The following is a 15,900-nucleotide window of genomic DNA, read 5'->3' on the forward strand; positions in this document are numbered from 1 at the left end:
ATGTTTGATTGTAGTAAAATAATAAACTAGGTATCTTATAGGTATACCTACCTAATATTTTAGAGTAGGTATATTTATGTTTGTATATTATTACGTATGACGTAAATCTGAAAACATGTAGGTATATTTTTGACAACGCATTTCATAAAAAGAAAGTAGGTATAGGTACCTATGCAGTATCACCTCCGAAGGGTGGGGAGGGAGGGTTAGATAGATACCCCTCTCGTTTTTTGAAAACATCGTCAGCTGTTACTGTTGTTATTATTAAAAAGACAGGTGCACACACAGAAATGATACGGGGGTCCATTTCCAAAAATTACCTAAAATAATTTATTATTGGTTTTTTAAGGCGGTGGGAGGTGGAAGGATTAACAAAAGATAGTATGTGTCACTGACTTCCGCATTTACTCTGTGGACCTTTACACTTTTCCGGGTACATACCTATCTCATACCCAGAGTCTAGCAATGAACACATGTCAATAAATTATATTAAGTAAAAAATACTGATAGATCTTTTTGCCGCCTTCTAAATTCAGCTGTGTTTGTGAAATACACGTCAAACACAATACTTGAACGGGGTGGAACTGGTGACCAGCTCCTATTAAGTAAAACCATATACATAGATTAAAAGTAACGTCACCCCATTTATTTTTATTCTTGCCATAGAGTAAAATCAACTATTTAGAAGAGTTACTTGTAAATTACAAATACTATGTGTAGTTTTGGCTTCTTTATCCTCGTAAACCACTGTTACCTATATTTTATAAATTATTAACACATACCTTCAAATATTATCTAATTGGGAGACACTGACGAGTTTAGGGACGTGATGTCGCAAGACAGTGACTGATTCTGATCCCCTAGGATAAAATTAAAACGATTGATTCTAATTATAGTAAAGTACTAGGTAGGTAGGTACATATATACACACATACATGTACATATATTATATACGCTAAAATTAATTCATATTATAATCTCAATCGAGTACCTAAGTATTTATTGTGTAAGTATGCCCATTTGATATTAGTTGCAGGATATTCGTTAGTCTTTTGTCCACTCAGTTTTTGAAGAATACGCACCTTTTAAGATTTTGTGATATAATTTAATAATGACTAGTTTCAACTATTTTAAGGCCACTTTTAAATCATCTGACGAATCGATTGTCAAAGAAATTGTACTTATTTATTAATTATGCAATGAATTATTAAATTTGACGGTCCATAATTATGGTCACTCTGTACCTGCTCTTAAGGATATAAATAAAATACTTAGGCTGTAAATGTGTAGCCTACTGTGTGCCTTATGCGGCGGCGCGTTTCTTTGTCCTATTATTTGCTTAAATTATTATCAATGACAATTTACCAACAGGTAGAAAAATAAGATAACGCTTCTGTCAAGATAGTGACTTTCTTTAACCTATGACGCTTCCTACTTATTTACACATGTACATTTTATACCTTTGAATGATAAAATAATGAATATGACACTTGAAATTATAAGTTGGTAATCAATTAGGTACCTAAACCTAGTAGGTAAACCTATTAATTGTCAACTTCACTTGCATTATATTATAAAGACCAGTGGCAAATGGTGGAGGTAGGCTGTTAAGATCCGAAATTTTTTTCCCCGTATCATATGGGCCTCCACAGAGTAGAGGTTTGTATTAACAGATTTTGTTTTTTATGAGAAATGGATGTCAGCCACTTGCTCAACCTATTAGGTCCATACCCTGACTCACACACAAATTTTAAAACAGTATGTGTACTTGCCAGACCCAGGATTCAAACCTGAGACCCACGGCGTGATAGTCCAACGCTTAAGCCGCGCGGCCACCGTGGGTCTTATTTTAATTATTAGTCTTATTTTAATGGAAACAAATACGTATGACTGATAAAGTTTAGTATGCACTATTTATGGCGAATCTTAACAGCCTATGTCCACCACCCTTAGCTACAGTGATAATGACTCTATATTCTTAGAATGATAGGTTTTGTTAAGAAGTCTTTACTTGATACATTATTAATTACGTTTTTTTCTCCATTTTTCCAGACGAGGAGGGCAGTCCAGAGGAGGGTAGTCCGAGGGATGGCAGCTGCGGGGGCGGAGGAGAGGGAGACGTGGACGGGGAAGATCTGCAGCAGCAGCACGATGCAGACCACGACATTGAGCACAGTATACCGGCGACCCTTATACAGGACCCAAATGCTGACAGGTAATTATTATTTATTATTGTCATCATGCACAAAAATCATTTTTCAATTTAGGTAGGTACCTACGTAGTATAATGTACACGATGACCGAGCGGTAACGTGTCGGCTCTTAATTTTGTAGGTCCAGGATTTGGCAAATTCACATGTTGTTATTGCATTGTGTGACCCAAAGTATGCGTACCTAACAGGTTGTTTACCTAAGTGGCTAGCATCCATTTCTCGTAAAAATAAAAATCTCTTGATACAACCTCCACTCTGTGGCACACTATAGGTATGACCTTATAGGATCGAACACGGTAATATTAAATGCAGGTAGGTAGGTAGGTAGGTACATAGCTCTTATGATAGAGTGAATTATAAAATTGTATAAAACTCGAGTAAACCTACCTACTCTGCCTACAATTAAGTATATTGAAAGGATTGTCTTGGTGAAAATATACGAAGGTTTTTAAACCGCTGTAAGCATAACAGGTTGTTATAATTAGGTGAATAGTACGTGGTTACGAGGGATTTATATTTTAGACAAAGTTTTCAATCCTTGTAAGGAAGGGTCTTGATATATGCGAAAAATCTTATATGCTCTTTTTTATAAGTAGGGATACTTAAGGGTATGTAAGCAGCGCTCGAAATGGAAAAGTTTACTAACCGGAGCGCTCGACAGTTTTCTGAAGAATAATACCTACATAGTTATCAAAGTTTATGCGTATTTCATAAAAATAAGTGTTTATATTATATGGCCTATCTAGCTCAGACGGTCAAATTAATTTTTCCACGAGATGGAGCGATAATTTTACCGATTTCACGAACAGGAATGGCGCTCCGGTGCGCTCCGTTCCATTTCGAGCTCTGTATGTAAGTATTAACAACATTTTTACACACTTTATGAGTATTAGGACCTACGAGCGAAGCTTTGGGTAGTACCTAGTAGGTACTACCTACTTATAGTTATTTTTAAAAATGTGTTGATAATAATATAACCCCGTTATACCTATAAAATAAATGCCAATGTAGGTAACTATTTTTCAAACTACAATCCCTCGCGTATTAATGAAAGGTTTGTTAAATTTTAGACAATTGGAAATAAACAATAAGCATTAGTAACACATATAGCACATTTAATCTTTAAAATCGGTAATATAGGTAACGCTATACATAGACACGGCAAAAACTTCCCTAAAAAACCAACCCTACTGTCTGTTAAGTCTTTGGATAATCATAATATAACGATTCCATCAAATATTACGACAATAGTACAGGTACATATCTAGTATGTAGGTCAGTATAGAAAACTGTTTTGTCAAATAAAACTTCTAGTAGGTAGGTAAATTACATTTTAGTGCAAACCATAAAATAAGTAAATAAATAAATTGTTGATACCTATCAATCAGTGGGGTGCAGTACATAATTATAGATGCTGTAAGTGCGGTAGGTACATCTACAGAAATTTAGTATTCGAGAAATGACTATGTACATTATGTGTGTACATAATATGTTTTGAATATCAGAAAGCTCCCACACTATACTGCTTTTCTTAGGAAGAAGGCAGTAACTGACTCTCACACACTTTCGAGATAAATGACATAATGTGTTTTTTCTCAAACTTTAGTAAGTACCTACTGTGAATTAATAAAAAACGGTGGTATTTTTTATTAGTAGGATGTTAAAATACAGACAAAGCAATAATAAACAGGCAGAAGCTGCATAGGTGCAATTACTGCCTTTTTGCTAAAAAAAATGTATTATTTTAGAAGATCGTCGCTATAGGATTTGTTTCCCGAATAGACCAAATGTCAATTTTTCAGGAGACGAAAAACAAATTTCATTGACGTATATTGAAATATCAGTAGATGTATCAATCATTCTTTCTACACTGTATGATTGCAACATTATCTAAGAATAGATTCCAAGAATAATATACTAGTATAAATCAGTAAATGCACAGAAAATGCGTTTTATTTACAAGTACTCGTTGTGGATATTCGGGAAATTTTTAGCGCTCTCCCAGAATAATGGATATTCGGGACAAAACAAGGACGTTCGGGACTTAAGACCATAGTGTATTGCTGCACGGCCCACGGATTACTGAGTGGTCAAAAAGTACGCACCTCAAATGTTATATTTATTTACACGATAATTGTTAATGATTACTTTTACTATTTAAATACCTAATGATCGTAATAACCCAAGTTCGTAGGTAATAATAACATGCGGCATTCGCTTTTTTCGGTTTTTTTCGTAATTTATTCAACGAATAATTCACAAGATTTAAGAATGTACCACTCTAAATATTGAACATACATCATTTTGAAAATCACTTCTGAGAAAATATATTATAACCAATAGAAAAAATCTTTTTGAAAAAAGTAAGACACCCGGCAGGAATCGTCCTGCATCTCCTGGGTTTACGACCCAGTCCACGAATTATCCACTATGCTACGAGGTGACATACTTATGACGACAAACTTTAACTATTGGCCTTGTAATACCTGCTCATCAGTATTCTTCAAAATCAAGCGACTATCGGCGATCGGTTTTTGTTTATTAAATAAAAGTAGATATCTACTACTTCAATTACTAACCGACGTCACGGATTTCTCCAATATTTTATGATGGTACTTACTCATACTTGCTAACAATTTTATATTAATACTTTTTCCAAAAAAAAAAATCTATGTATATATATCTGTATATTATTATATCTATATATTTCTATAATTAACAATTAAACTTATTACAAACCACCAAATAAATATTATATATTTACTATTGGAATGACAACACAAAATAATAGCGTCTATAAATTAATTACCATTGGCTGCTAATATAAGGTAGGTACCAATATCCTAAGTATATAATATTCACCAAATAAATAGTTACTAACATACATATTAAATTAAATTAACTATCAGCGCATTCAAAAATAAATAATAGCATCGCCTTTATTTTCATAGAAATACCTAGATTAAAAGTAAAATAAAGACAAACAATGTTTGATTAATAATAATTTGAAATAATAATTATTTTTTACGTCATAGTAGTTGCCGGATCATACTGTAGAATTCATATAACCGTTGGGATTTTGTGTCATTTATCAAAACAAAATGCAGTTATTTAGGTTAAAATACTCATTTCCATAACTTTACTATAAGTTCAGGGCGAACTGGTGATGTATCAGCTATAAATGATCACTTCAAATTTGATGAATTCACTATTAAAACAATAGTAACTTTAAAAACAATATCAATAAGACGAAATTTGAAAGAGCACTCCGTACGGCCGAAAAATATGAAAGTGGGCGTGATTGTTTTAGAGCTGGACAGCGTGAATGTGGGAGCGAGATGCACGGCGTCAGCGCGGTTTGATTGGCTAAAAGTCATATTCGGGAAATAAAAACTCAGCCGAGATTTATTTCGACCGAAATTAACTTGGATATTCAGGTACGAATAGTTGGACATTCGGGAGAACAACACGGAGTAATTGCAACTTAACATGGCGTATTCGGGTTTTTCAAAAAAATATCTCTGTTCCTAGATAAAAATATATTGTTTTTATAAATGATTTCGGTAGAGTTCGATAAAAGAAAATGAACTGCATTAAAATGTCGATTTCGACAAAAATGGATATTCGGGAAACAAATCCTATAGCGACGAGATGTCAATTTTTTCACTAAGGGTTTTAACGGTATTTTAGTGATAATTCTGATTTTAAAGTGAACAGAATATATAGCTTTCAAAATTACCTAACGGATAGCATTCATAACTCAATTTCACAAATTTTGCGAGTTACTGCCTTCTTCATTAGAAGGACAGTATACCTACTACACACCATGATTAAAGTTAAAAAAACCCTTGAAAAATTTGATAATATTTAGTAAATAGTTGTTATACCTACTTATAATATTTAAGTTATTTTTTTCTATTGCATCCCGAAAAGTAAAAATTACCGTACGTCTCTGCTATCAATATTTAGTAGGTATTGTGATGAATTTTATTACCTAGTCCATTTTTATTTTTAAAGCTACCTACCTAGGTAGGTATGTTAAAGTATGTGGGTACCAACATAAGTAGCTAAGTAAATACATACCTACCCTTATTATGTTAGGGTGACTCAAATATACCTATATTCTTTTGACTATTTCTGTCGCCCTGTGACCCTTCTTTATCGTACGGAGTTTTTTTTGGAACATTCAAGTTTCTGATAGGTGTTATTGGGCACTAGTATTTTTCCTTTCCGCAATTTATATAGAAAGGGTGAAGGTTGTATCAGCCGATAAAGTGCAACGCAACAAAAAAAGTCTCCATTTGTATCGCGTGTCGATCTGAATTGCCCCAGGCAATCATCATTGTCACCGAAAAAGTTTATCATAGCGCACGCACACACACACAACGCGATAGCCATAAAAGATTTTCCGTCTTCCCTCGTCTCTTGTCTCTTGTCTGTGACTTAACGCGCGTCCAAACCATAAATAAACATCAGAGGAGCACTGCGCTTCGTGCGAGGGAGAGAACCTCCACTATGGGCCTGCGCGAGAGCTTTTTCACCCCCGAAGCCACACTGTCCCGAGTTTATCCTGTCATTCCTTTCTAACACACGGCCCAACTCGGTCGTTTTCTCGCTAGCCGTCTCCCTCATCCTCGTAAATCACACGCGGAATTTGTTTGAATCTTCATTCCACGCGCAACTGCCGCCGGGGCAGGACGTGTGAAGAACTTTGTTAGAATTTTGTGATTTTGTTCCGCGACAGTTTTGTTTCATCGTGTGTGCGTCGTTCGCGACGAAAGAGGAGAAAATTGATTTCTTCAGGATGATCGTCGAATGTGACAGGCGGTTGAAGAGCGTCTCTGTTAAAAACAGGTACACGACTTTGATAATTCTTTTTTTTCACCCGATAACTAATTCTGAACAGGTTCTTAGCTTTTGACAGGTGTTTGTTTATGTTTATCTGAATAACTACATACGTCGCGACGGCTCTTATTTGGTTTTGATTGAGTCTTCCGGTTGTTTTTTATAAGCTTTCAAAAAAGGTTTTGACATGTTAAATTTTTATTTGTACAAAAAAGTAACAATATTATAACTAGTGTTTCATTCTGTAAATAAGCAGTGGATTTAAATATTATATACCGGCCGAACGGTAAAATATTTCTTCGAAAACCTTTAAATTAAAATATACTGTCATGTAAATTCTTAAGTGAAATAAATATTGCGATGATGAGTTAAGTATAATAATACTTAACTCTTTTTACTGCCTACCAAAGGTACGATAAGCTTTTTAGTAAGTAGGTAGATAATTTAATAGACATTAGAAAAATTCTGATACTTAAATCATTATTGGTACCTAGATAATAATGAAATACTTATTATGATTTATCCTAGATATTTATTTGAACATATTTAAATCCAGAGTTGGTATTATTTTTTACGTGTCGGGTTAAGAGTTGAATAAAATTGCATATGGCAAATAAGCGCTTACATACTGATTGATTGTATTGTATCCTATTTGTCATAACAATTAGGATACAATCTTAGGTACATTTTTATCCTATCTTTTATTGCAAAAAATAATATTTACAGTTTTAAAAAGTTAATATTATTCGCTTTTATGTATGTATATGTTTCATTAAAATTCCTTTAATTTATTATTTTTAATCCGTAAAAGAATTTATGTAACATTATTCAGTAATATTTCATGATATAGTTTTAAAAAGTTTAAATACATATTATTGGAAAGCTACTAAAGAAGTTATTTTGACTTAGATAGAAATGCTCGAATTGTATCGTCTGTTGATACTACCGCCATCTGTTATTAGTTCTTATAAGATGGGCCAGTACAATTTTATTTTTTATTGTAATACTATTTTATACTGTTTAAATTAAAACATGTTTCTTCATTCGATAACAATGAATAATTTCGATTATTTTATTCTGGTGCCTTTTCAATAGTGGAAGCTACCTGTCTGCACAACGGGATTAAAATGAAAAGTCATATTGTGTAGAAAATGCAACGGATAGATACTTATAAATGTTGCAACTATTTCTATTTGCGTTTTATAAGGTTTTCTATCACATAATTAGTTAAAGGACGTGGAGACCCGACGCACTGACGTATTTTTTTTTTAAATTTTAACAGTGATACCTAGAAATATTAGTGGTTTACATGTAGGTTAGTATGATGTTAGTTGAAGGGATTTTGATATGCTTTGGGTTAGTCTCTTATACACAAATACAAAATACACATCTTTTGTACAAGATTTTTGTACAATTTAGTAATTGGTTGAGTGATTTAAACTGTTTCAAGGCTCCCTTTTAATTTTTCTGATTAATGGATTGCGTTATCTGCTTAAAAGATAATCGCCACTGCATATAATATAATAATAAATTGATACCTTAGTAAGTTATTAATTAGTTTAATCTAATATTATCTACATTTTTTCTTACATACCTACTTGTAGATACATTATTGATTAACGGTAGGTACAACTGAGCACAAATTAAATTCTTAAAACCGGTCTTTCATTTCAGTATTTTTTCTATTCTATTCAAAAAATGGATAGATATATGAAAAAGTTTTTTGGATATAACTCAGTCTATGACGGCATAATAATATATTCAAAATTCTAAAAGGGTCGCTCTAACATTCGTATTAGGTATTATTAAAATGCAATTTTCAGTGTATCTAACTAAGTGTTCAATTCATTTATTATTAATACTTAGGTATTCATATGTCATTGTGATTATTAATTTTGGTCAAAATCACAGTTAGAGGGTATTTTTTTTTAAATAGGCATGTAAATCTGTTCTGCAGTTATCTGGATGGTCAATTATCCCGGCACATCATACATAAATCTCATTACCTACTAGTTATTGCATATATGTACCTAATATTAGCAATAAAGCTGTATTCACTAGTAAATGATAATATCAACCAGGTACGGACTGGTATAATTTCAATACTTAAGTAATTAACTCATCGGACGTAACTTGTGAAGATTTATCAACCTACATAAAATTGCATATGGACAATAAAATTATTGCACGCGCTGGTAGATTCACAACCTTATTCAATAAAAGATATTTCCTACTCACTGCGATATAAGAAAAAAATGATTATAAGATAAAAAGAACTTTTTAAATACAACGTTTTTAAATTTTTTGTTGAATCATATAAACTTGACTTGATTAGCTTAAACGATAAAAAAAAATTGTACTTGATAGAAATAATACTAAATTGTCATTTTGATTTCCATAGCAACGCACGTATATATTAATAATTTAGTTGCTAGGACCCCAGACCCCTAGCAACCAATAATAGTGAATTGGATTACGGATTTCTTCCGAAATAACTTTTCATACAAAACAGAATTAACTGAAAATGAATTCAATTCTACTTAAAGATGGCGAAAAGTATTAAAAGAATGCATTGGCATCGTGTTCTGATATATTCTAAAAGTTTCAAATGTCTAGCTAGTCGGGAAGTTAGTTGAAAATCGTTTGCAAGATTTGTACCGGGCAAACAACCACCGGACAAATAAGAATACGAGCTAATAAAAACGTTGTAATAACAATCCATATGGTATATACTGCCTAGTGCAAAACAATGGTTGTGCATTAACTACAACTTGGTTGCACCACATATAACATTTTATTAGTGCAGATTGTTCTCCTTAAGAATTTTGAATAGTTCGTGTTGACTTACACTAGACAATTTTTCTCTGTCGTTCCGTAATTCTGCAACCAGAAAATAGAAAACACAAATCCTGGAAAATAAATTCCTATACTTAAGTATATTTTTCTATTGCGGTCCATAACCAATAAGTAATCGGTAATATAAGTAGGTACTTAAAATAATATTAAAATGGATTCTAAATAATATACTAAGTAGGTATATAATATTTAGAACGTGTCATTGATAATTAAAATATGTAGATATTATTAAATCTACTATGAAACATCAGCTATTGGATGCCTGCAAAATTTTCTGCAACCACATTGATATAAGATTTTTTTTATACATTATATTGAAAACACTTCTGAGAAAATATATTATAACCAATAGAAAAAATCATTTTTGAAAAAAGTAAGACACCCGGCAGGAACTTACTTATTTCTTACTTTTTTCAAAAATGATTTTTTCTATTGTTTATAATATAATATGTATTTTCTCATATGTGTTTTCAAAATTATGTATGTTCAATAATTAGAATGGTACATTCTTAAAATCTTGTGAATTATTCGTTGAATAAAAGAAATAGTTAATTACATTTTTTTTTGTTATATTAAAACCTCAAACAATAGGTATGCATCTTAAATATTGGGTACCTACATTAAGTTTATTGATTCTACAGTAGGTATGTAGGAAATACGTCCAGGCGTTTCTACGTGGACAAAATGAACATTGTATAAAATCTGTTTACAAACATTTTTTTTTTAAACAAATGTTCATGTTTTTTGTATTACGTCGTGAATGGAAAATATTGTTCACGTACAGGTTAATCTTCGTTTGGGCTAGAATGATCAGAATAATGCAATAGCATCATCGTAATAGATAAATATATTATTTTTATGAATTACAAACAAATATTATTTCAATATTCCTATTTAATCTAATTTAAATCGTTAAATAGGGATAGTTACGTCATCTTATACTTATAATAATAAAATATTACAATGCCTTTCGCACTTTGGCAGACTACCGTTGAATAATCGATTAAATTTTCTAATATTATTTTTTCTCTATTTGTTGCAGAGAATTGAGTCCGCGATGTTTGTCACGTGACTCATCAGGGGCGCCGCGCTGTCCGTCAAGCGAGTCGGCTTACAGCGGGCGGGGAGGACTCGCCGCACTACTACCGGGGTCGCTACCACCACCGGCAGCCATGGCCGCCTACTTGGGCGCCGCCGCCGCAGCGGCCCACCAAGCACACCAGCGCTTGATGGTCTCCCCGTTGGCTGCAGTTTCACCGATGCTAGGACCAACGAATTCATCTCCTCCCCCACCGCTGTTACCCTTACTAACGGGGCGTCTTCCTCAATCTCCGTCACCGTCTTCATCGCCACATGATGATGCTGACGTGCTTGACTTCAGCACAAAGCGAGGTGAAGTCAAACACGAAGAAATGGATACCGACGTCGTCAACCTATCTAAGCCTTCTGAGAATAGTCCTCTTGATTTATCTGTCACCAGTAGAAAACGAGGCCCAGAAGATTCACCATCACCTGTATCTGCGCGTAAGAGTTCTCGTCCTCTGGATTATAAGACGGCCGTTTCACCATGGACTTCTCCTGTGGCCTCTCACCTGCCTTATTTTGCTGCAGCCGTTGCGGCAGCTAGCCTTTCGCCCAAAAATAATAATGCCGGTGAATGGAATGGGAAATTAAAGCACATGGGCCCTTCGCCTAATGATGCAACGAAAGCTCTTGAAAAAATGAGCGAATTGAGCCGATTAGGAGGAGAAGAACTATTTAGATCTGTTGCACAAAATGCAGCTCTCGGTACAAATCTTCCAGGGACAGCGGCTGGAAGACATAGCGCTTGGCAGTCTCACTGGCTCAACAAAGGAGCAGAGCAAGCGAAGGATGTTTTGAAATGTGTCTGGTGCAAGAAAAGTTTCCCTACTCTTGCCGATATGACCATTCATATGAAAGAGGCCAAACATTGTGGAGTAAATGTCCCCGTCCCTCCATCGCAAATCCCTAATCTCCCTCCACCGCCATTGCAACCTCCGACTTCTTCGCCTTCTGCTTCGTCTATGAATACATCATCATCTGGTGGTCCAGGAAAACCAAGTCAGAATGATCTCAATTTATTGATCAAGGAAACTATGCCTCTTCCACGAAAACTAGTACGTGGTCAAGACGTCTGGTTAGGTAAAGGCGCTGAGCAAACGAGACAGATTTTAAAATGCATGTGGTGCGGCCAGTCTTTTAGATCCCTTGCTGAAATGACAAGCCATATGCAGCAAACACAGCATTATACCAATATTATTTCTCAAGAGCAGATTATATCTTGGAAATCTTCCGATGAAACCAAAGGAACAACTGGTCCTCCTGGAGCCACTCCTCCTGGCGCACCTGTTACAGGAACGAGTAGTCATGTAAGCGCTGTACTTACTTGTAAAGTCTGTGATCAAGCTTTCAGTTCTCTAAAAGAACTAAGCAACCATATGGTGAAAAATTCTCACTATAAAGAACACATTATGCGATCAATCACAGAAAGTGGTGGTCGGCGGAGACAAACAAGAGAAAAAAGGAAAAAATCTCTACCCGTTAGAAAACTTTTAGAGTTAGAGCGCGCTCAACACGAATTCAAAAACGGTGATGGAGCCAATATGGGCTCTGTCAAGCCGATGCGAGATATGAGTGCGAGTAGCCGTATCACCTGTGAAAAATGTGGCGATAAAATAGAAACTGCTGTATTTGTGGAACACATACGACAATGTGTGGGAGGTCCCATTTCCAATAGTCAACGGAATCTTCTCAAAAATGCGTTGATGTCCAACAATATACTACCTCCAGATAATCCAATGATGGTTGGTCATTTAACACCTACGAATAGAGAAGGTAGAAAAAGTATCAATGACGACATGCCATCTCCTGGATCTCGTCACCATAGATCGCCATCTTCTGCCACGGATCTGTCACCGAATCCAAAAGACAGTGGCGCAGGTGCTGAAAAAAGTTCCTCTCCGTCAGTTTTAAATGCCATAGAACAACTAATTGAAAAAAGCTTCGACTCCCGATCACGGCACGGATCTTTACCAGGAATTCCTGGAGCACCCTCTCATGCCCCAATAGGATCAAGCATTTTAAAACGTTTGGGTATAGACGAAAGCGTGGATTATACAAAACCACTTGTAGACGCGCAAACTATGAATATTTTAAGAAATTATCACCATCATCAGCAAGTTCAAGTTCAAAATTTTGCCCGTCGGGAAAGGAGCGGAAGTGAATCTAGCTCAATGTCTGAAAGAGGTAGTAGTCGAGTAGAATCTTTGACGCCAGATCGAAAAATGGATCCACCATCCTATCATATGACTCCGCGGACTACACCAGATACGAAGAGAGGGCAGACACCTCTTTCTGAAAGGATGAACGCTCATGATGAAAGACCCCAGAGTGCCGAAGTACGAATAAAGAAAGAAATGCCAGATGAAGATGATAGGGATGAAGGAATGAATCTCACAAAAGGATCAATTCATATAAAAAAGGAAATTGACGATGACGACGATCGATCTGTTCGTCCAGAAAGTCGACACGTAGTCGATCAAGAAGAATCTCATCTGCCAGCAAATTTAATCAAGAGGCGAGATAGCAGTGCTAGTCCTAGGCCTCGTCCTAGTCCTCAAAGTGGACTACCGCAACGTAGTCCATCTCGTAATAGTGCCAGTCCTGCCAGTGACCGGTCAGTTACGCCAAGAAGCACTCCAGGGGCAGATAGAAAGCCCTCAGGTAGCCTAGGTGCGCTGTCTTCCATGTTTGACAGTTTATCAGGTGGAGGTGGGGGTAGTGCTACTGATGGCGGGGGTTCCGGAACTGGAAAGCGAGGTGGTAGTCATCCACTTGCTGCACTACAGAAACTATGCGATAAGACTGAAAACCATCATCCTAATCATCGAAGCGGACAGTCAGGCGCTAGCGGAAGCTCAGCGCCTTCACCCGGCTCATCAGGTGGCCCGGCCACTGGTGCTATCCTTGCATTCAGTTGGGCTTGCAATGATGCAGTCGTCACCGCTGACTCCATCATGAAGTGTGCCTTTTGTGATACTCCTTTCATCTCTAAAGGAGCATATCGCCATCACTTGTCCAAAATGCACTTTGTGAAAGATGGAGTTATTCCCGATCCAGTGACAGTGAAAGCCACTCATCAGCAGCCTTCCGGACCGGCAAACTCTCCTCCAGGCAAGAATGGCGGCGGTCCTGGAAACTCTTCAGGCCCGTCAGGATCAGCGCCTCCCGGATCAAGGAGCCCTCCTCGTCCTCCTGATTTTGAAGAGAGTCCTCATTCAAAGTTTCTAAAGTACACAGAACTCGCAAAACAATTGTCGAGTAAGTACGTGTGAATATATTGTATACAATTAGGAATATTTTAAGGAGAACTGAGAGATGTTTAGTTTCTCTTTCGCGACAGTCGCGAGTTATGTTTTGAGGTGAATTGAATCAAATTCGTCATTCATTCCTGTCTGCTGTACATGTGTACATAACGATAGCCTTAGTTAGTCGGGCAGCCCGCTCATGTGATGCTACCATATCTCGCTACAGACAACTTATATCCGAGTACGCCGTAGTCCCGTAAGCTTTAGGCTAATAATTCTTGTGTATAACGATTGACATTGTACTTCCGTGTGAATGTTCAGGAAACTTAATTTAGTCGTAGGCTTAAGTTGAACGGCATTTTTTGTTTATGAAGCTTTATTATAAAAATAAACTTTTGAATGAGTTTATCGAAGGAAGACTTGGGCAATATCAGCTAGTCTCTGTGACAAATTTAATAATAGGTCAATTCATTTCATTAATGAGACAATCTCCGAATGATGTACACCTTCTAAGGTGATCCGGTGGATTAATTTATTATAATAATTTTATGTTCATAAATAATTATTGTTATGATTTTGATTCGCAGTCTTGATGCCATTTTGAAAACGTACTTATCTGAAGTGTTTTAAATATTTATTTGTATTGTTAATCTTTAGAGTCACGCCTGTTCGGTGATTCCATTGCATTTGTACTATGCCGTCTTTTAGATAGAATAGTTATTTAGGTAGCCCTCTCTTGAATCCGACCGCGCGGTTCCCCTGCCCTATCCCTGTGACGTCACCAGAGACTATTGAAATCAATTGAACCGCGTCGGATCGGATTAATACTTAGCGAGTATACGTGTTAAAATTAATAGTCAAAATTATTATTCTGGTTCTATATATTAATCAAAAAAAAACATAAATTAAGATTTTGGAAGTGTAATTTTTGGCAATATTTGGCGGTAATTTATGATCGCTTATTTTTTTTAATGTGACGCGAGTTTTCGCGTATTTTTTGGCGTCAGTACTTACTTTTAAAAGGTTCGAATGCCTTCTCGCTAGTTTTGTGATTAGTCATATTTACAAGAAATCTCATTTATTAATTATTATAAACAATGTTTATTTTAGATTGTTATTTTTTTATGTATAGCCCTTTTTGAATATACAGAAATCCGTACGTAGTAATGTAAGTATATTATAATTTCTTATCCGTAGGCGTTTATTAGTCAATTGATTAAACTTTTACAAGACTCGATAATGCTTCTGAAGTATTTTTCTCCCGCGAGATGCCGATAATGTAATAATGAACCTTATTTGTAAATATTAAGTAATAATTGATAAGTTTAAACGAGTATACTTATTTCCTTATATAACATGATATTTATTGAAATAAAAAAGTACTCAGTATACCACAATAAGCATAAAATAATAGTGAAAGAAAAACAAACATTCGTATACGTATCCCCACATAATCTACAATTCTTCCAAAAGAATTTTTAATTGAAAAATATTGTATTTTATCTGAGAATAACAATTATATTACTATCCTATAAAATATTAATTAAACGATAAATTAATAAAAAAAAATCCACAAAAACAACAATTAATTATTGAAAAACAAAACATGATGTATACGCTAGTTCTGATCAAGACGATTTTGCTCATTCTTGATAATT

The 15,900-nt window shown here is 35.2% G+C and overlaps 1 protein-coding gene across 4 annotated transcripts in view; it reads left to right on the top strand.

Moving 5' to 3' along the window:
- Positions 1 to 15,652, top strand: part of tio (zinc finger domain-containing protein tiptop) — a 717,631-nt gene extending 701,979 nt beyond the window's left edge. For 2 of the 4 annotated variants that reach the window (XM_085957596.1, XM_085957597.1), the window contains 2 exons: positions 2,053 to 2,215; positions 10,957 to 15,652. In XM_085957596.1, coding sequence (XP_085813722.1) covers positions 2,053 to 2,215; positions 10,957 to 14,269 — 3,476 coding nt within the window. In that variant the 3' untranslated portion in view covers positions 14,270 to 15,652. Of the gene's footprint in view, positions 1 to 2,052; positions 2,216 to 6,881; positions 7,068 to 10,956 lie in introns of those variants that run through there. The other 2 variants (XM_085957599.1, XM_085957598.1) reach the window with 2 other exon arrangements.
- The last annotated feature ends 248 nt before the right edge of the window (positions 15,653 to 15,900 follow it).

The sequence above is a fragment of the Rhyacophila brunnea genome, unplaced genomic scaffold, assembly GCF_057557595.1.
Source record: "Rhyacophila brunnea isolate RB1 unplaced genomic scaffold, BYU_Rbru_1.0 scaffold_7, whole genome shotgun sequence".
Taxonomy (NCBI): domain Eukaryota; kingdom Metazoa; phylum Arthropoda; class Insecta; order Trichoptera; family Rhyacophilidae; genus Rhyacophila; species Rhyacophila brunnea.